At 40.9% G+C, this 22,372-nt stretch overlaps 1 protein-coding gene across 1 annotated transcript in view; it reads right to left on the bottom strand.

The window, feature by feature from the left end:
* CNTNAP5 (contactin associated protein family member 5) overlaps positions 1 to 22,372 on the bottom strand; it is a 295,991-nt gene that overhangs the window by 152,402 nt on the left and 121,217 nt on the right. The window contains exons 4-5 of the mRNA XM_037398285.1: positions 11,071 to 11,218; positions 2,468 to 2,671 (exon numbers count right to left, since the gene is read on the bottom strand). Of these exons, the coding sequence (XP_037254182.1) occupies positions 2,468 to 2,671; positions 11,071 to 11,218 (352 nt within the window). The remainder of the gene's footprint in view (positions 1 to 2,467; positions 2,672 to 11,070; positions 11,219 to 22,372) is intronic.

The raw sequence follows: 22,372 nt of genomic DNA, 5'->3' as shown, positions 1-22,372 counted from the left end.
CAGGAGCTCTGCCCATCAGAATCAGACCCTTGTCAAAACTTGCCTGAGAGCCTTTGGGCCTCGCCTCTTATTCATATATGTGTGTGTATATGCACACACACATTTTTTTCCCCTGAAATCCTTGTGATAAACCAGAAGATTGTCCCACTGCTGCACCCACCCACTGCAGCACACAGAGGATCACCACTGCGCCTGTGCCCTTGGCTCTGCTGTGCATTCCAGGCCCTGGTGTTTTAAGAGCTCCCTTCAGGCTGCACAATAATCTCCTGTCTGTTCACATTAACAGACCACTCCTGAGACTTCACAGTTTCAACTATGTGCTTTTTGTATTTTCACCAGAAATTGCACCTGTCCATTTTCAGAGAAAAAAACCCCACAAGTCAGTGAAGTAACATGAACGCAAGTGTTTTGCTCAGCTCAAACAGATCCTTACACCTGGCCTAGATCTCCAAAACTTTAGATCAAGAGTCATAAAAATATTTAGGCCCTAACCCTGGTGAATTCAAGCACTCTTCTGTTTTCCAGCTGGCTATATATCTGAACACTTCAGAGCCTCTCATTGAAAGAGACTGTGTGTCCTTTTTTATATTCCAGCAGAATGGAGAGAACACATGCTCCAAAACTGTCAGGGAAGATGCAAGCGGGTTCAAGAGCAGACATCAAAACCCTTGACCATGACATATGAATGCACAGAGGAGACTTGAAATGGCTAGAATCTGTGCATTTGGGGCTACTGCTGAAAGAAAAAAAAACCCTTATCTTAGACTACATATTCACAACAGCATCTCCTCTGGAAGAAGTAACAGAATATATTTAACTATACTATATTCTTATCTTAGTATGAAACATCTGTAAGAGGAGAACAAATCAATGGAGTCAAAGAATCTCACATTCAGAGGCTTGTGATGTAGTTACTTGGTCCAAGTAACATCCAAATACCAAACTGGAAAAATGCTGCATTATCATTCCTACTCTCTGATGCATTAAATAAATAAAAAGAAAGAAAGAAATGAAGGAAATGCTAGTTGGAGACTAAACAATTAATGAGCTTATGTAAAAATGAAATCCAAGACCTGTGGAAAATTGTTACTGACATTTAAAACAAACGTAATTAAGCACTAGGGGAAAAATGCAAAAAAGATTTACCTATGAATTCTGTTTTAGTGCCTCCAGTTTTCTCCCACTAGTTTATGATTTCTTACAATTCCCCAAGTCATAAACAGGGGACTGAGACACTGCACTGTTGCCTGCTTTATCTGCTCTAGACAAATTTCTTTAAGTGTCTTGGAACTGCTAGTCTGGGATCTGCCCCTGTTAATACTATACATCATTAGATACTACGTCTCCCATTTTTATTAAAATCACCTTTGGCAGTCTAAGCGCGATGTACATTAGTACATGCAATGATTCAGATTACTTAATTCATCAAAGTTATTAGGATTGAGAATGGCAGTGAAAAACTTGGACCTTAAATCTCTCCCCTCCTTGCCCACACCCTCACGGTTAACAGAGGAAGAGGCTTTGTTGCAGTTTTCTGTCCGAATGGGCTGCTGGGGCTTTCAGACCAAGTTAAATACCTGAACAAGGTAAGTGGAGCTCCTGTGCTGACCAAAGTACAGCAATACAGGTGTGGAAACTTCTGGCCAACTCAAAACCTCAGTATGAGAAATGTGAGTCAGTTGAGACTGCTGAGTCCAGTACCATTGGTCACCCACAGCTGAAGCTAATGAAGGTTTTGCAGTAAGGCTGGGGGAGGGGGTATGATCACTCCTAATACAGTAGCTCCTGGCATTATCAAAATGCTTTAGCATATTCACCAGGAAAAAAAACAAGCATCCTTCTATGGAAAGAAATTAAGCCAGCCTTTCATTTGTCCCTCTGATACAACACAATAACACAGTGATGGCTTTCCAGATATACACAGTTTTCAACTGAAATAATCTCAGAAACAAAACAATACCAACGTGCACAATGTTTTGACAAAAATGTTTTCATTTAATTTCTGTATTCTCATCTCAGTTCTGATCATGGAATGGAAAAAATAAGACACAAACCAAAAATAAGCGTTTGCACTCCAAACCAAACCTCCTGAGAATGCTCTTCTTAAAAATAGTAACAATAAAAATAAAAAAGGAGGAAGGGGAAGAAACAGAACTGGTTTTGTGGTGTTTTTTTCAAAAAAATCACTGTTTGGAAGCATCATCAAGCAAAGGTCAAAACTTCAAAAGTAGTCATTCAGCAGCTCAGCCTTGGTCAGAACTAGTTAGAAGAATCAAGATCTCTTCTTGGCTCAGCTATCATGTCTTGTGTGACATCAGTCAAGTCTATTTTCTTTTGCTTCCCCTCCCACCTTCTCTCAGCTGGAGTTTCTAGATATGACTTAATATAAACAATAGATTTATAAAAGCAAACCTAGACAATCCTTGTTACAATAATATGTGAACCAATTAGGATTAATTACCCTTACCCAGGTTGATGTGCAAGGAGAGTTTTCCTTTCTGCAGTTCCAAGGTAATATAGTCTCCACGCTGTCCTTCTCCATGGAATAAGACTCCATCCCCCTGCATGCTCTTGAACTTCAAGGAAACCACATCCTTGAATGTGCTCATAAGTTTCTGATTGAACCTGTAGAGGAGTGAGCTTCTGCCATCGAAGTCTGCAATATCTGACTCTGGGAGAAAGAAAATGGCAAAATGAAAAGGAGAGGCAGCATCAGGAGAGGGACCATATTTTTTCAGAATCTTTCCAAATATCACTTGGAGCCAGGTATTCTCAGAAGCATACATCCATATGACATGCGTGACATTTGGGCAACCACATTTCACCCATTTCCAGTCCTCTCCCTCTGTCTGGGGAAGGGGAACACTAAGATAAAAACAGAACTCCTCTGGACTTGTCCTCTCTCTCATCAAAGACTCTTTTCTCACTGAATTTTTTAGAACAGAACAGGTGCCTTCCATCATATTCAGATCTGCCGAACATCCCTTGCCACATTTGCTGTTTGTCTCAAACACACCCAGGATGCTGTTTCATTACTTTGAACACTACAGTTCTCACTCCACTTTTTGTAGCGTCACAACAGTCTGTTGAGCTGTTTCTGCATGTCAGCCATGCCTGCATCCACCTTTGCATCCAAATAAGTATCATTTTACCCTCTGAGGGTTGGCTGTTTGTTTGTGATGGGCATTTATCAGCTATGTTTCTGCATGCAAATTGACTAGGTTGGCAGGAATAGTCAAATATCAATTCAAAAAGCTTTTGAAGGGATTTCATGGCAACTGGGCATCTAAACTGATTACACACCTTTGAAAATCCTGTTAGAAGCATATTTTCCTCTTCAGTCAGCCTCTAAAACTCAATCACTGTGATAGAAAACAAGCTTTCAATTCTTCAATTGCAATTAATATTTCCTTTGGCAGCAGCAGCCTGCAGTACTGTCTTTGCTTTATAAAGTAGTATTTAAAGCAAAATGTATTTTTCATAAACTTTTTTAGATTTCATATATATATATATATATAAAAACAGAGCATTTCAGGTAGCTTTAAATACTTTTAACTAATAGATTGTATTCAAACATGTGACTGTCATACATGAATTCAATTTTATTTCTATCTAAAGACAATTTGGCACAAATTATGGACATATCTACTTGCCAATAATAAACCTGTTAATCCATATTTCCTGTTTTTAAGAAAAATACTAAAATTTAAGACCACCAGAAAATGAAGCATCTGAACAAGGGTTTACTAAGCTACATAACCACTGGGATACATGCATAAAGACAAAGAATACCTTCATAGTAACCAAGAAGAAAGAGCATAAACTATCTTTGTTTGCAAACAACATGTTTTAATGATAATCCAAAGCTATCAGTTTTCCATTTTCTTTTGAAAAATAATTGCAAGGTCCATATGCAAAATAATCAAGATTTCCAGGTCAGTAACTGCATTATGAAGCTGGTGATTTAAGTCACCTATGTTCCCTTGAGAGTTCTATCCTTTTGAGCATTAATGGTAGTTTCATTTGTTCCTCCTTAAAAAGGGAAATAATAGGGATTAGGGTTTTCTTCTTCTTTTTTTTTTTTTTTTTTACTTTTTTAAATTGAACCAAGATTCAAAGAGGATTGCAATTAAAAACTATTGTAAGCTCGTAAAATAAAAGACCTCTTTTTACCATGGAAACTACCATCGATAGCTTCTGCATGTCAGTATGACAGTATCTACAGAAGTTTGATGGCACACTCACAAACTTGCAGGGAGCTCAAAATTTAAATTCTACAAGAAATTCTGTCACACCAAACCAGATTCCATTCCAAATCATAAGGCAATTGATTATTTCTTATGAGAATAAAACTACAAAGAAATTCAACCCTAGGAAAAAAATCACTCCAGAATAAAGTAAGACCAATTTCTTATCTGTGATGTCAGAATTATAACACGCTCTTTAACATCATATGCGAACAGTTGTAGTTTAGGAAGTATCATGGATACAAAAGTATTCACACCATCTGCTTTTACTATTTTTTAGTTCTGATTTAGACATTTAGAAAAAGCTCCTTCAGAATAGCTTCTTTCTCTCTATTGACACCTTGACTGCCCGTTTCTATAAAGGGAATTAAATTAATAGTTTAATTCTTATGAATTTCCCCAGCTACATTAAATACTTCAATTTGTTTAAAGTAAATTGCAATTGTGTCATAAAAATGGTTTCATTTTAACACAGGCAGAGATTAGGAAATAGCTTATAAAGAAGCTACAGTCTGATTTCCAGTGGATTTTGCAGTTAAATTTGGTTTCACTTCTACCTCTCAAAACCAAACATACCCTAAGAAAGCAATGATTCAATGTTGTCATAATAGTGGTCCTTTTTCTTCTTCTTCTTAAGATCCAAGCCTTCAACCAGTCTGAATTCACACTTCAGTCCTTATTCTTAACTCTCCACTAAGTCACAGCATAACACAGTTTCTTGATTTCTTGAACAGCTCTACCACTGACATTTACAGAGTATAACACAAAGGAAAACCTGTTTCTGAAAAGTTCTGCTTCACTAATTATCGGTTGTGAGTACATCGGCCAATAAATAGCCCTAAACAAAGTGGAAATATGTCAAATGAATGCTAACACTGGCAGCCAAAAGTCATTAGTGTCAGTTTGTGTGACAACAAATCGTTGACTTCCCATTAAAAACTGAAAGATACAGCACAGTTCTAATACAGTCATTCCAGAAAACCTGCCTGTTTGCTTAGTGTTTATTGAGTCCACGTATGTCCATAATCCACTTGCAGCAAGAAAACAAAGATCAGAAATGTCTAAGTCTCAAAAAACCTGTAGGAATAACAAACTAAAACACAACGTGTTGTTTTGTCCTGCACTGCCTGTTGGTTTACTTACGCATAGACTTTATTCAGCCTGGGTACTTTTCTACACTGTCCTCATCAACAAGGCTATAAAACTCATCAAAAGTGAGATCAGGCAAAAACTGCTTCTTTCATGTTATTCTCCACAGACCAACAATTCAAACAGATGTCTCTGTTGTGAATACATACGTAATCACAAAATTATTTAGTTTGAAAAAGAACTTCAAGATCATCGAGTCCAACCGTTAACCTAGCACTGCCAAGTTCACCACTAAACCACGTCCCTCAGTACCACAGCTACACATCTTTTAAACCCCTCTAGTGACGGTGATTCAACCACTTCCATGGGCAGCCTGTTCCAATGCTTGACCACCCTTTTGGTGAAGAGATTTTTCCTAATATCCAATCCAAACCTCCCCTGGTGCAACTTGAGGCCATTTACTCTCATCCTATCACTTCTATATCGGGGAAAAAAGAGATTGACACTCCTGCTCACAGGTGATGAAGTTCCCATGAAACAGGAATTATTCATCATGCTGTTTTTGAAATTCAATAGAGGTTCTGGCCTCAGGGGTGCTGGTTACATCATTCCATTTGAATTTCCTTCCCCAACACAGATCCAATCATCAAAGTCACTTGGGGGTGGGTGGAAATACAGACAGTGAGTTGAAGGTGGATTATCAGGTTAATTCAGCATTTGTCATTGTTTTGGGGGGGATTTTTTTTATTTTTTTTTTTTAAAGGAGCATGTGACCACAGGTTTTAGCCTGTAGGACCAGCTATGCCGAGAGGAGCCAGACTGGGAGCAATGTGAAAGCATGGAGTTTACTTGTGCAGCAATCTGCTCCTAGCAGCAGAGAGGACATACATTCATACTTACAAAGACAGTTCTCCCAGTGATTTTGGGCAAAGTAAACACTTGGCAAAGTTATTCCAAAATACAAAAATATTCCCTAGAAACAGTTGCAATTTGAGGCAGGAACTTTTTTGGGTTTGCACTTGCCTCAATAAACAGGGAGCTTTAACTCCCTGCAGGAGGAAAAACGACTGTTCCTGGTCTGAGCAGCTGTCTCTTCTGGCCAGTCATGCTTTACTGGCTTGAGTGAAACTAAAGCAATCCAACTTCCCCCTCCATACCCCTCTCAGACATTCAGTCCAAGGGATGAATGTGGATGGGCACTTCAGAGGTGACTGTTCTGCTATGCAGCTGTATCACAAATCTCCATCTGCCTCTTGGTAAGCAATTGTTTGGGTATTTATCTTATGCAGTTGGTTACAAACACTACTGCTCAATGACCATCAGATGGTTCTCTGCAATGCATTCTTTTCTATCTCATAGGAAGACAAAAGAGCGGAGAGAAGAAGATGGGGGGGGGGGGGGGGGGGAAGAGAGAAAAACAAATCCAGTAAAAATACCATTTAATCAAAAATCACAATATCAGATCATATTCATTGAAGTAATGACAGCAACGGATGAGAACTGCAAATTAATAACTCACCTCTCAAAAGCAGAAGATACCCTGTCTCACACCCTATCATTGTTCCTCCTGTGATTTCCCAGCCTGTTAACTGCACATACACCTGATTCTGCTGATGCATTTTGGGCCATTAACCAGTTACAGAACATGATCAGCATCTTCAATGAAGCTATAAATCTTATCCTATAAAAGCAATTGTGTCAGCAGATTTTTTTCATGTGCTGAGCTAACAAGACTTTTCCCAAATATAAAGACGTACCCATTCCCCACTCACTGCCCCCCAGCATCAAAAGCATTTGATTTGCCATTTCTCTGGGCACATCCTCTGTTGCAGCTCTGGTTATCCATGATAATCGCACTGCTTCTGGAGCCACTGCTGCAAAGGAACACTGAGACCTTACACATCTGCATGGAAATTTCCATTTAACTCATCATAAATCCTTTTCTGAACAGGAAACATCAACGTATGTTTTCAGATCAGTATCATCTCCTTCCTATTTCAGTACCTCTTCTGAGCACATGAGGTGGAATCTTTACAGGAATTTCAAATAAATGTAAATAATTTTCATTTAAATACATACTTTCTTTGTAAGAAAGTAAACAAAAATTAGCACATGTTATCTATGAATTCCAGCTGAACCGATGGCCTTGGAATGCTTTGTTGCACAGGAACTTCGATCTGTATGGGTAAGGTCAAGCACACTCAACAGCTTTACTGTTAAAAACGTGTTTCTATATTCAAGACAAACAATGTCAACTAGCAGCGAATTAGAGGGTGAAAAGAAAAGAGAGCAGGAGGGTAGGGGTGGCAGGGGAGGGCACAGGACAAAGCAGAAAGCTCTCATTTGACAGATAAGTTTTTGAGGTAAATTCATAGTAGTAGATTACTTCTAGCAGGAGCAATAAAAAACAGCGAATGCCATTTCGAACCGCAGTGCACTCCCATGTTAAGTTAGCCACTTTGGCATCCACTGCATGTTGCAGTTAATCTCTCAGATGATTCTTCAGTATTTTTTGTTACTGTGTCCTGGCAGAGCATCTGGTGACCTACAAGACCGGATGCCTTTCACATGCTCCCTACTAAACAGCCATCACTGAAAGCTGCATTTGCCAAAAGTTAGCGCAAGGTTCTGTTCCTGGGACCTCTTCAGCAGAGTATGTTGCACAGGACAGTCATACCCAAAAAATGAGAGATCAGAGCCTTGAACTGGCACAAGAGTGTCACATTCACCTAACTTTGCCTTGACAAAAATGCTTAAGCAGCAATGAAGCCACAAACCTCTCCTATAGCTGTCATCTTCTGCTCAAATACGCAAGGTTAAAAAGGAGTTGATGTGAGCAGAGACCATCCAAGGAACCACAGGCTATTTTGCATGCTCTCATGTATCACAGCAAGGTGCTCAGCTGCATGTTTGGCAGTAGTCCCAGGGTTTTAGCAGGTGTGCATCAGCACATGAAATTCAGATGGCCTAAGCTGTCAGTGTCCCCAGACTTATGTTTCAGCCATCCAACAAATGCTGCCACTCACACAAACAGGATCTCCAGCCTGCCTGTAAATGAAAACCTCGCTTCTGCAGTTTTCTGCCCTGGATATCAATATTAAAGCAACTCTGTTTTCAGATCAAGTGCTGCATTTCTGGGGCAACATTTGCCTGAAAGATGGAATGGACAGCCAGTGGTCCATTACCTGGTAGAAATGACCCTGCAGTCACACATGTACATTTGCACAGGATTTGGCTCATAGGTGTTCCCCATACCGATGTTCTCTTTTTATACTATACTTCAGGGTTGGATCCAAATCTAAAATGCCAGTGGAAATCCTTTCTTTAACTTCAGTGGACTTAAGATCAAATACTCTGGGTTTGTTTACCTATAGAATCCTTTAAGTCATTCCAGCAACTTAAAGAGGATTGGGCATAACTGGAATTAGGCTTGTTACAGATGAATTATATCAGCTGAAGCCTTTGGTACAGGTAGGTGACTATAATGCTGTTCCTACTTCCAGACTCATATCCCTCCTTTCATATACACGCAGACACTTGTATGAAGGGTCATCTTTTAGAGATGGTGCATATTTGGGACGTTTGTTCTTCTTCTAGCTCAGTTTTCCTTCCTGGTTTGCCCAACAGCCTGTCACTAACAATCTTTTTTTTTTTTTAATGCTTTTCAAATTATTGATATATTTCTTGTGCCATAAATTAATATGGTGGATGAGTCTGTATGCTGTCAAACATTACAAAGTGCAGTTATGTAGGTGTACACCAGCTCAGGATCTGCTGCAGATATCGTGTCAGTATAACAGCAAAGATGACATTTTAGAAATGATCAAACATCTTTTGTATGGTGCTGGAATGCTTGGGTTAGCAGTAGCCAAGAATGTGAAACTATACAAGCAAAACTTGTAGGAAGGTATTGCTTGGCATATGCAATTTGCCAGAGAGAAATTTGAATGGCACATTTATATAAACGGAATGAATATTTCAACACTCTGTAAAACTTTTATGAATCCCTTTATTTCTTTTCTAGCTTGCTTCAATCTCATACCTCAATTCTGCATAACCATTTTTATTTCTTGGAGCTGCAGGGTACAGGACAAAGATGAAGACCTAGATGATATTAGTGCAAGGAAATTCAGCCTGCAAGTGACTCTGAAGTCTTCTTCGTATCACAGAAGATACAATCACCACCTGACATGAGTGTTCATATAGTATTTCACATTGACTAGCACCAAAACACATTCAGCCACAAAAGTTTCAGCCTTCAGTTCAAGTTCTGTTTGTTGCACATCTGTTTGGACTATACTCTTCACTGCAGAGGTCTGGTCATCATTAATAGAAGAAAGCTCTTTGAAAGCAGATTAAACACCTGCTTTGGAATGATGTCATCAAGAGCAGTTTTGATTCATAGGTTTCAGTTTCCATGTCTACTAGTAGGACTGGAAATGGTTCCATTCAGACCAGGCTGTTGCAGGTCTGTACTTAAGCAAATGATAGTCCACAGTGCCTGAGCACCAAAGCAGGTGGAAATGCAGCATTTAAAAAAACATGAATGGATTATATCTACACATAGCTACACACAGACCATAACAAGGACCTTCCTGTTAAACCACGTGAATCCATCCTAAGACCCAAGCGTACTGATGAGGGCACTAAGAGTGCTGGAGCACTCTGTTCAATGGTATAGTGTGAATCAAAATGTTTAAGACACCCTGATTCTGCTCAGATGAATTGAAGGAGTCTCCCAAATAAGAGGTTTTCATGCACCCAGCAGGAGTGGATGAGGATGAGCCAAATGGGGAGATGTAAAAGTACAGCAGTGTCACACAATGGTGACTTCTGCCATACCATGTTGTATTTACTGGTAAAATGCTGTTAATCCCTTGTACTCTCCCCAGCAAAATCTCACCTTTCTCCAGCAGTGTCTCAAGTCACGTTTCACCATTTCAGAAATAAACCCACAGCCACCTGAGAAACAAATACCGGACTTATGTTTCCTCATTTGTGGATTTATTTCTGTTTAGTGCGAGAGAGCAACATCGGTCCTTTTTCTTTACGCTTGCACTCTTCCATGGTGATAGGTCATATATCTGCAGCAGTACACCAGGGCAACCATGTGGCTGAAATGTCCCAAGGCAACAATGTTTATAGGCTGCTCCAAAGCCCATGTGACAAAATGCTGCAGACCATGTCTTAGAGGATCATCACCATGTGTTATGAAGACAAGCGCCAAAGAAAACAGTCCTGCAAAAGCAGTTAAAGCAGCAAACAAGTTCTCTGCTTTCTGGAGCTTTGAAGTCATGAGCCTCAAATAGAAGTACTAGCTGCATAATCTGCAGCACTTCCCCCAACAACTATTTAATTTGACTTAAAGCCAAAAATGAACTATTTAAGCAAAAGGTGGTACCATTCCTAAATAAAGCCCTACAAAGGGTCTGAAGTAGCTCTGTGCCCTCCAGCCGGGCAGGAGTTTTTACAACATCTGACTGCTTTGCACTGGGAAGAAGCAGTAAATCAGTCTGTGGTAGGCTCAGCTCTGAAAAAGCTTCACTAGCTGAGCTAGGTGGGCCTGCACATCCCTGAACAGAAAGACAAGAATAACTACTGAAAAAATAAATGATGGCTATGTATTTCACATTACAATTGAACTTGTAAAACTTCTGCTGGACCTCTCCCACAGCACTGACAGCATCAACAATAAGCTCTTTGAAAATATGTGGGTTAAGATGTAGCCACTTACTATAGGAGCAGCCGAAGACCTCAACTCTCAGTCCTATCCGCCCACCAACATTCCACTTCAGAGGGATGAAGCGCAAGAAGCGGGCTTTCATGGAGTGCAGAAATTTGTGGTGAACCACACTATCAGCATTGCTGTTCCCTGTGAAAACCTGGAAGGAAAGAGAACCTTGGTGAGACATTTAGCACCGAGAGGTGAATGCAGCACTCTGAATTAAGGCTGTGAACTGCTACCCCTCTCCCTGATACTCAGTCTCATAAATTACTCAAAATAATATAAATTGATTTTGAAGTTTTCTTCTAAGTGCTGTGTCTCTTATGGAGGGAGAGGAGGGAGACAGCAGCACGCAGAGCACCTCCACATAGCACAGAGATGTATACAGGGAGTTACAAAAGCAGACCATAGATGGGGATGTTACAGAAGATGCTATGTAATTTCTTCAATCCAAGGATATTCCTGTGCACCACAATATTCCATCAGCCCCTAACATACACACCGTCCCTTCAGTGCAGTGAAGGATGGTTTAGCCTTTGGTGCATTCAGGGTAGGAGAAAAAGATAGTCACAAGGCACCGAGGTTTGGCCAGTGCCTGAAAAATGAACAGGAAAGTGTAGATCTAGATACGCCACAAAAAACTCAAGTGAGAAAGACACAGGAAGAGACAAAAACCTGAGTCAGTACATGGGAGAGCCAACATTTTGGCCATGTTTGCACCCAAGACAGTGAAAGCTTGCACACAATAATAATTTAAGGTTTTCTTTTCTTGCCTATTTGATTAATAGCCTGCAACTGCAAGCCAAAATTAACGGCCCCACTCAGAACTATCACATAACAAAAGCAAATTCTTTCATGGGTGAAGAATGACTGCAGGATTTCAAAGATAAACATTTAGACAACTATCCAAGCTATGACCCTGCCTGAAAATTTTTCAATTCATCTTTACACCCTTAGTCTGTATATCAAACTAGGAATATCATAGGCTTCCTGCAATCTTCAGAACATTTGAATAACTCAGCTAGGATTTAAATTTGAAGCTAATAGTTTTGTAAAACATGAAAATCAAACACCGAACTCACAAAAAAAAATTACACAGTAAGGTCATATTTGTAAAAGATGTCCTTCTCTCTGTAAGTATAAAATCTCATCACAAAAAGTTGTATCAGTTTTAAATGCTTCTGGAATTCAAAAGCTGGCAGCATTTACCTACACATTGTAAACTGCAAGCAGAAATTGGAATAATCCCAGTACAACAGATCTACAATTTTTTCCCGATGGCCAAACAAGGTGCTAAAGAGATTGGAGGTTTCATCTCCACTCTGAAAAAAAAAGGACTAATTAGCAACTGTTTTTTACCTAAATGCAAGCATTCCAACTTTTTCCCCAATGTTATTAAAAATGGTGTAAAACTTCAAATTCAGTGTCGTCTTATTTTACTAAACGTACCATGCTATTGTTTTATTAGAACTATATTGAATAAAAAATATTCTTGAACTTTTCTAAGGCACAATACTTTGAAACCATATAATTGCTTATTTCATTTCACCTTAAAAACTCTAACCTGGGCGAACTCTCTTATATGAAATAAGCCTTATATTCCACCCAGTCACGATTGCAAAAGACAGCATATATCTCAATTCCTAAGACATGCTTTGCAAGTGTATTTCATTGACGGCATTGCTTGCCCCTGAAAATGAACAAATTTACTGAAACAATTTCTCACAACTCCAGTTACTTCAGTGAAGCGAAGCACCACCTTTCAAAACATGTGATCTGTAAAATTATTTTTATTAGGAGCTTATCAGGCTGGAAAAGGTATATAATTTGGCTATCCCAACTGTCCACAAAGCTTTTTCTGTCCTGTATCTCTTCTTCTGAAATTTTTATGCGCAATATGTTGTTTTTTACAAGTATTATGCAATGCTTAACTAACCTCTCTCTAATTCACCTATATTATATAATTACATTTTTTTGTATGGAGATTCTTGTTGATCTGAATTCAAAGTTAACCACATAGAGCACTTCAGCAGTCTTGCCCTTCAGATATGTTTTGAGGAGTGCCACAAGTAGCACTTCAAGATGTCCTGGGCTTACTCATGCTGCTCTCCAGATAGGAGCCAAATTCAAATTCCAGCAGAGTATTTCAGAGGTTTTTTCCTTCTATATTACAAATGAAAAATCCTGTTCTTCTCAGTAATGAAACTGTCAGGAGAGGGTAAGTCTCACAGAGCTGCGGTACTGCTCACATTTTTATTAAGAGACTCAGGATATACAAGACGGATAAAGGGGACTGTTGTTTTCTGATTGTTTTCTTAAAAAGCTCATCTTCGTGGAATCTTGTGATTACGTAAAAATTTCACCTTTCATAAGAGAAGAAAGAAATAAGGAAGAAAGAAGAAAAAGAACAGAGGGGGAGCAAAGAGTTCCCAGTCCTCCCAATCGCAAAGAAAAGCTTAAAACACAGTGACTTAGAATGCAAGTGAAAGGTGAAAATTAAGATACAAAAGAAAAAGTAGCCTTTAATACAGCAATACTGTGAGAAATAAGGGTCGGTGGTGGCGTTTTCTCACAAAGCTCTCATACACAAGGCTCTCAGTACTGTGCATTGCATCACAGGCCCACAAGGTAATCATTTCTTGGTTTATAAAAAAAAAAAGAACATTTTGGGAGAAAGACCAAGCTGAAAAGCACAGCACCTCTAGAAATATCTCCTTGCAATTACAAAGTAATGGGAACTTCGTGATTTGTGAATACAGCTGTGTGCTAAGCTGCCCACACATTCCTGCTTGGAAAGCAGGTAGGAACGCAGCCCACACTGGCACACAGTGGCATGCTGTGATCCGTGGGCCCTCACGGCTGATGGAAAACTGTAGAGGCAGTTCACAACTACCTGTAACTGTTGGTAAGGGGAGTCTTGACACCTCTCTTGCAGAGCAAACCTGTAAAGCCGTTTTTCGCAAAGCTTGTGCAAGCTGCATGCCCAAGCACAGCACACGGGAGCATCACTGCTGCTCACACGCACAGAGGCAGTCCTCTGCCTCCAGGCACAGGGTGTGCACAGCATGCTTCAGGGTCTGCCTGTGCAGTCAACAGAGCTTTGTGGGTTTGCCAGGTAAAACAGACGGCTGTACCCCACTGTCCGCAAGCAAACCCAGATGCCCACCCGCAAGCATCTGTGCTAGATAATTTCTTTCATGACACCTCAAGGAAGAGCCAGAATTACCTACCATACAGCCTCCAAATCAGTTGGCTCCAAACCTGATGTGCAAATATATAAAAACATCCTTCCCACATTGAAACAGTCATATTGGTAAAAATAAACCCTTCAAAAGTCTAATACAGCCCTTACAGCAGTGTTTCTCAGGCTTTTCAGATAACCAAATACCCAATAAAGTTGGGGGTTTTTTTGGCAAAAAAACCCCACAGGCCCATCAATCTTGCCTACGAAATGATCTAGCATGCAGCTGGCACATCACTGTTTGCTGTTAACTGTGGGGTGTCACTGTGTATGCCTTTAGGATTGCTTTGATTTTCGCTTCCAACTCTCACTGCTGTGCAGATCACCTTCTGATGTCTTATGGACCACCTGTGGGCTGTAGACCATTGATTGAATAACACCAATTGCCATGGATGGTCACTTGAAAACTTAGATCCACAGCTGACACAGAAATAATCCATCCATTAAAGAAGATGAAACAAGGATGCAGTACCAAATTTCATAGCCCTGGAGGTTCAAATATTGATTAACAGTAAACTTACTGGTGAGAATGGCAGAAATACTTCCTCTTGAGAAACAGCCTCTATTACAAGTTGTTGTTGATAAGGATTAATTTGCAGGAACAAAACGACAAACTAACGAAGAAAACAAAGCACCAGCATGCCATTTCCCATGCTACACAGTTGCTCTGGGAGGGATCTTAGCACTGAAATCTGCGGTTTCTTACAAGCCCTGTGAACACAACAGACTGATGATTTACCTGGGAAATTCTGCTTCTGGCATTCTATGGGGCTTATAAATCAAAAAGCTCCATTAGCGCCAAATATTGCCACCAGCTTCTTGAAGGCACAAGCTTTTCCCTAGTGCCATTGACTGCAAGGTTAACAGCTTGCCACAGGCAGGGCAGCCTCTCAGACCAACCTCGTTTCATGACGCCTGGCTATGTGGTGCCCTGCTGTGACACACACCATGGCACCACAGTAATACTTTATGACTTCTTTTTTTAATGAGCCAGCAAAGGCAGGTCCCCACTGGTGCAAAGAGGTGAGGTGAGAACAGCAGCACTGGTTTGAGGCAGGGTGTGACCAGCCCAGTGCTGCCTCTTTGAAGGGAAGAGTAAGAGCCAGAGGATGCAATGCTTTTCCCAATGCTCAACTCACCTGGTTCATGGGTTATAACGAGGTGAAACAAAATAGAATTCCTATTTAGATGAGAAATACAACTTTCAAAAGAAATTTAAATCTCAAAACCATGGTCATTACCTGGAATTTGGGGAATTTGGATGTATGACTCCCTCAGGAGAAACAACAATTCAATGAATGGCCTGTTTATACAACTCCCATTCAGGGGAAACACAAAAGATGTTCAAGGGCAGTTCAGAAAAATGTCGCACAAATGTGGCAAAATATGACACTTGTTTAATAACCCTGCAGACACACATTTGTTTCTCTACCTCATTTATTAATTCAGATCTATGCCAGATCATACCAGTAAGATCTGATGTGCTAAACTTTAGATACCCTGCAGCCAAACTCTTAGACTGGTCTCCACCTTTAGACAGTCAAGTGGAAATTGGGTGCAAGAAAAGTGTCTGCTCATGAAAGCCTAATCAATTCAACAGATAGCATCAAACACCGGACTTTATCTCGGCCTCCCCTGCATGCACACTCTGCACAGCAAATGGCAACTTATTTACAGAGCTGCAGAAGGCGGTTCCTATAACGACTCTCCTGAATATATTTTGGTCTCCCACTTTGTTAGGCAGGTAATGGGATGGGTTCAAAACGAGCATGCAAGCGGCAGCATAAGCACAATCAGTCCTGAACGGTGGGCAGGCAGACCTGAGGTTAACTGCCTTCTAGGGGAGATATTTTAAGAAGTATTGAATACTCGTTTCTGCCAAAGTCACTGTGATGAACTGAGCTGAGGGAAAAAAAATATCAGATTATAAATGTGCAGAGGGCACATAACACAGATGTTAGCAATGTACAACATTTCAACCTTCACCGAAAGAAATACAAGCACAAAAGAGAGCACTCCACCTTCAAATCTTACCCATGACATCACAGTATGCTGCCTCCAGTGCCTAAAGAAATAAGGACGGGAGCGCACTTAATTCAAGCTATCCAGCAGCTTAGTGAAGGAAAAAAAGTGAGATAAAAAGCAGCTAAGCCTGTCATAAATCCCAAAACTGTAATACTTACAGTAAAACAATATAATTCTCCTTTTTAAACTTCCTTACTAGAATAAGAAAGATCACAAGGCTAGGAGCTAGCACTGTGGTACAGAACATGCTTCCTGGTGTATGCCTCCCAGGATCACCTCAAATATTTGAGTGTACATGCACTTTAAAGAAAACATGAATTTCCAGCTAAGAAACAACATGAAAATCTGAAACAGGAAAGAGAAAATACTGCCTACCTTTTCACATTTTCTAGGTTGAAATAAACTCTTACTCAACCATAGTTTTTATCTTCTCCAAAGGCAATAAAATTTCAGTTCTGCTCAAGTTTGCGTTACCTGGGATGCAACTCAGTAGGGCTACCGAGTGTAGGTGTTAAATTCAGGTTTGGGGGAAACCAGTCAGAACTAAGTTATGGTAGGGGTCCTGCACCTCTGCTTGTATGTGTGGAAAGAAACTGAATGCTACCATGACAAGGACACAATACAGCCACAAATGCACCATATGGAAATTCAGCAGCTTCTGATTTTAATGGGATGCTACAACGTGTTTTTTTCACAGACTGATTATACCGCATCAGTGCCTGCTAGCAACACCTTGGGCCTGGATGGGCTTTTCGTGACTTTTTGTAACAGTGAAAATTAAAAAATCCATTTAGTTTCAGCTGTGAAACAAAAGCAACTGTCAGTTCAGGCAATTCTAGAAAATCCCCCCTTCATCTCAGCCTGGCTTTAAAATATAAAGGGACATTAACCCCCCCGCACACACACACACAAGAGGTTAAACAAAGATGTAACAAAAAAAAGCACAAGAGAGAAAGAAATGTGGAAGAAAAAATACAACTTCAAAATCTAAATGTTCTTTTTACATTTCACCTTTCCCACATACTGTGCATGTCAACAGTGAAAAGTGTTGTTTTGCTGATGTAATGGAAGTCCTGCCCAGCACATCAAACTGGAACTGTTAATAACTTGTCATAAAGAAACAGAGTGAAATGGCTTTGCTGTCATCTCAGTCGCCCCATATCCATACTGGGAGCTGCTAAAAGCTCCACCTGACTTGGTGGGTGCGTTAAGAGCAGCTCTCCGGCACAGGGGTTCACATTAAGAGCTAGCCCCTGGGACTTGCCCTCTTTCAGCATGTGGCCTTAAAAATCCTTTTGCTATTAGAGGGTGTCAGACCACAGGGAGAAGGAAAGGATGACAAGGAGAACTGCTCAGCTCCTTAAAGAGCTGTGGTTTAGAACTTTGTTCTCACCTACCGTGCAGCCACATTAGACATATGGACGACAAACCTATGCATTGTGTTTTCTCCCTTGTCTTTCTCAAGAGGCAAGTTAAATCTTCTTTCAGTTTTCTTTCAATCTCTAAAAATGAAGTAAATTTTTTACTTCAAGTACAAGAAACTTGCCTGCTCTGGAGAGTTAATGGGAGCCTTTTCCACCGATTTAAGATTTCAGTCTGAGCCCAAGAGGAAACAGCTGCCAGCCTGGTCCAGTGACTAGAAGCTGGAGGGCAGGATGTGTCCTCTTAGGACATCACTTGCCTCTGAGCATCTCTTCCTACTTCATGTCTGCCTTTCCTGTTAATGCACCATGGTCTTCATGACAAAAGGTAACCAGTCATTTCTGGTTAACAACCTTCTGAGCTGATGAGCTTGTTTCCAGGCTCATGTTTTCCCTTCCAGGTTGAACACTTTGACTCTAGCTAGTCTAAAGCGTATCCTACCTTCAGAAAGAGAAGCCTCTATTCTGATTGTTTCTTTTCTTCCTTCCTAACAGAAGCTACATTTTTGTCTTTGAAACACCCATTCTTGACAAGCACCTCAAAACCAACATCCCCTGGCACAGTGTCAGAGCTGTTATTAGGGAGGAGCAGGGGGAAAAAGAATACAAGAGGTACCTGTCAAAATTATCCTCCCATAACGTATTATCTGAGAAAGTGACAACTTCCCTTCTCATTCCTCTACCCACAATGGGGGGAAATTAAGAAAAAAAGAAAAAAAAAATGGTCTACAAAGAGGTAGTTTAACTTCCCTATACAATAAGAATTAAAATGAATGGCTGCAGTATGGGTTATAAAGCAGGAGTCCTACTGGGAAATATGCATTACATTTGTGACCTATAGAGGGGCTCCCTGCTGTGCCTCAGCAATCCAATGTCCACCTGGGCTCCTGAGCATTAGTTAAGTCACCTCCGAGCTACTGGCAGTTTCTCTGTGCAGCACGGTAGTCCAGGGAAGATAAGATGCAGTAATGTGACAGGGTCTACTTCATCACTTCTTTGAATGATGTACTCAAGTGGGAAGGTTACTTGTTTCTAATCTACACCATTACCCTGAACGTACACCTTTCTCTCTGGTTAGTTACTTTCCAAATACAGGAACAAATACTGTTAACAAAATCATTAGCCTCAGATAGATGACTGCCTAAGGTAAACCACATTTACATGAAGGATGTTGTTTATTATCCTTCTGCTAACAGTTAGTGGAACTATTCACAGATTTTCCAATAAACCCATAATTTTTACACTATAAAAATATTTTGCAAAAGAAAACATTTAAAAAAAATAAAGAAAATCCATTAAGAAAATCTATGTAATATTTTGTTTTAAACAGGTCTCTATCAATCCAGAACAAATCAGTTTAATGACGATGACATTAAAAACATGAAGCTTCTTGGGTCCCTTCAGGACAATGAAACATATTTATTTAGATCAAAGCAAATGAAGCAAAATACTGCAGAACTTTTGCATTCTTTGTGCTTCTTTTTTCTTTTTCTCCTGTTCCAATTTACCTTTAAAATATTGTAAATTATTTTCTTGTTTTGGTCAGCAGCCCCTCCAAAATGCTGGCTTTCTACACTGGAATGGACAGTTGATCTTCAAACAGCTTGAATTAGCGTTAATCTGTTTCCAAGGTCTGCCAGACTATACCTTGGCAAAGTCTGAAATATTCTATCCATCAGAGACCAAGGCAACTTGGCTATGGTGATCTCTTTTGAAGAAAGGAGAATTTACCAAATGGATAATGTACAAGCTACATCACTCGACCTCAGGACTAGAAAATGATCCCCATCTTCTTCTGTTTACTCATTCAGATGTAAGCCAGGTGTCTGATCCAATCTGTAGTTGGGCAGGCTGCCCTTCTTCTTCCCAGCAATGAAACAAGTGCAATTTCCTTACCCTACCGAGACATTCTTTGCATGCATATGTGATATTGCATCTCACACAGTTGCATCTCAGTGATGGAGAATTGATCCCCATCTTTAGTTTTTAGAGTCAGCTCTGTCTTTGGAGAACCTGGAGGTGAAGCTATTATCACTGTTATTATCATCACTGCTACATAAATTAATAATAATGGAAGCAAGAAGCAGCAAAATTAAACCCGTAAATTACAAGTCTAAGCTAAAAGTCAGCAGCTAATTCCTGTTTCTGCTCAGCCTTCTGCACTTTATCTTAAAGGCAATCCTACATATAGATAGTATTTTAAGCTGTATCACAGCAAGGATAAATATTTCCCCAGTACCTTGACTAGATTAACCTTAGCCAACAGACTGAAACTGCTCTTTCCACTGCCAACTCTACTCACAGATTTCAACTGTTCCACATAAACCTCATGCAGACCTTCATGCTTTACATTAAATTAGTGGGATTAACAATGCAGCGAATGTGTTTTTGTCTGGCAATGTTGGGGAACTCTGGGAACCTTCCCTGTATTTAGCTACATCAAAGTGTGTTTAAATAGCTAGTGCTGTACACTTGGTATTTCTCTGGTTATAACTTGCCAGACAGATCCAGCAAGATGACACCAGAGAGGTGTTAGTTATTCCATGCAACAGTGACATCAGATGAATATTGTGCTTCATTATCTTACATTATTTCCCTGTTATGAAGTTTGACGGCATTTTCATTTGGATCAGTAAAGTAATATCCTGTGGAAGAAGATTAATAGGTAGGCTTGATTTCCTCCAGTGTCTTATAATGCACTGAAATGCACATGCATACACACATATTTTTTGCTATATACCCTCTTCTGCACCACACATCTATGTCATCTGCATTCACCGGAATGGATGTGGCAACCCAGACAGAGCTCCCACAAAAACGTGCAGCCATCCAGGTCCTGGGCTGCAGGGTGTGCCAGAGCCTTTCACTGGAACCAAATGGCAATAGTGAGAACCGCTGTGTGAGGTATGACCAGGTGGACAATCTGCTCAGCCTGTGGCAGAACTACAAGAGGAAGTAGAAAAGTTAAAGACCATCAGGGAGACTGAGCAGGAGAAAGACTGGTGGAACCGTGCTTTGCCCTCCCTGAGGCAGAAACGGGAACAGGGACCAGAAAAAAAAACAAGATCAAGATCAAGGGGACCCTGTATTCTCCCCCCACCAGGCTGAAGGCAGTGGCTTAAAGGAAAGGAGTGAATGGAGGCAAGTCCACACTTGGGGCAGCAGGTGAACCCTGTCCTTGCGCATTTTTCCTTCCCAGGTGCCTCTGTACAGCAGGTATGAGGCTCTGCATGTGGAAGGCCAGTCATATGGATCATGGTCCATCTACACCAGAGGTGTTGCTGAAGTCAGAAAGGCCTACCTCCAGTATCACAATGACCTCCAAAAGAAAGAAAAAGGCAGGCTCTTGTTGTTGGTGACCCCCTTCTGAGGGGAACAGAGGCTCCAATATGCCAGACAGACCCTCCTCTTAGGGAAGCCTGCTGCCTCCCTGGGGGCCAGGTTAAAAACATCATCAGGGAGCTTCCTAGCCTTGTATGGCCCTCAGACTGTTACTCATTACTGCTCTTCCATGTGGGTGGCAATGAAGCCCAACTTCAACCATCCTGACATCTGCTGGAAAAGTAGCACGGCAAGCTGTAGGCAATCCAGGAGACTCATGGAATAATTGAGGATAACTTCTTAAGCCAGACAGTACACAGCCCTACCAGAGGGGATGCAATACTGGACCTGTTGGTCACCTATGCAAGTCAGATATTTGGTGACATTAAGCTTGGAGGCAGCCTGGGCTGAAGTGATAATGCACTGCCGGAGTTGGCAGTCCTGTGGGATATGGGTCAGGACCCTGAATTTTAGGAAAGCAAACTTCCAGCTATTCAAGAAATTGATCGATAGGACTCCCAGGGAAACTGCCCTCAGGGACAAGGGAGCAGAACAGAGCTGGCAGATCTTTAAGGATTCTTTCCATAGAGTGCAAGAGCTCTCAATCCCCAGGTGTAGAAAAATCAGGAAAGCAAGGCAAGAGGCCAACGTGGATGAGTCAAGACCTGCTGGTGAAACTAAAGGGCAAGAGGGAAATGCACGGGCAGTGGAAGCAGGGACAGGTATCCTGGGAAGAGTATAGGGACATTGCCCGGTTGTGTAGGGATGGGGTCAGGAAGACCAAGGCACAGGTGGAGCTGAACTTGGCAAGGGATGCAATGAAGAAATAATAAAGGCTTCTACAGGTATGTCAGCCAGAAAAGGAAGGTCAAAGAAAGCGCACCTCCCTCAATAAGCAAGGCTGGCAAACTGTGACTACAGATGAGGAGAAGGATGAGGTATTCAACTTTTTTTCTCAGTCTTCACTGGTACCCTTTCCTCCCACACCTCTTGGGGGACTGGAGGAGTTAAGTCCCTCCCACTGTAAGAAAAGATCAGGTACGTGACCACCTGAGGAACCTGAACATACATATGTGTATGGGACCTGGTGCAATGCATCTCAAGAGTCCTAAGGGAATTTCTCCATGATATTTGAAAAGTCATGGCAGTCAGGTGAAGTTGCACCCATTTTTAAAAAGGATGGAAAGGAGGACCCTGGGAACTACTGACCTGCCAGCCTCATCTCTGTGGCTCGGAAGATAATGAAACGGATTGTCCTAGAAGCTATACTAAGGCATATGGAGGACAGGGAGGTGATTCAAGA

Source organism: Falco rusticolus, chromosome 8 (genome assembly GCF_015220075.1).
Source record: "Falco rusticolus isolate bFalRus1 chromosome 8, bFalRus1.pri, whole genome shotgun sequence".
Classification (NCBI taxonomy): Eukaryota; Metazoa; Chordata; class Aves; order Falconiformes; family Falconidae; genus Falco; species Falco rusticolus.
The sequence above is the reverse complement of the archived record's forward strand: the minus strand, read 5'-3'. Positions and strand labels throughout refer to the sequence as shown.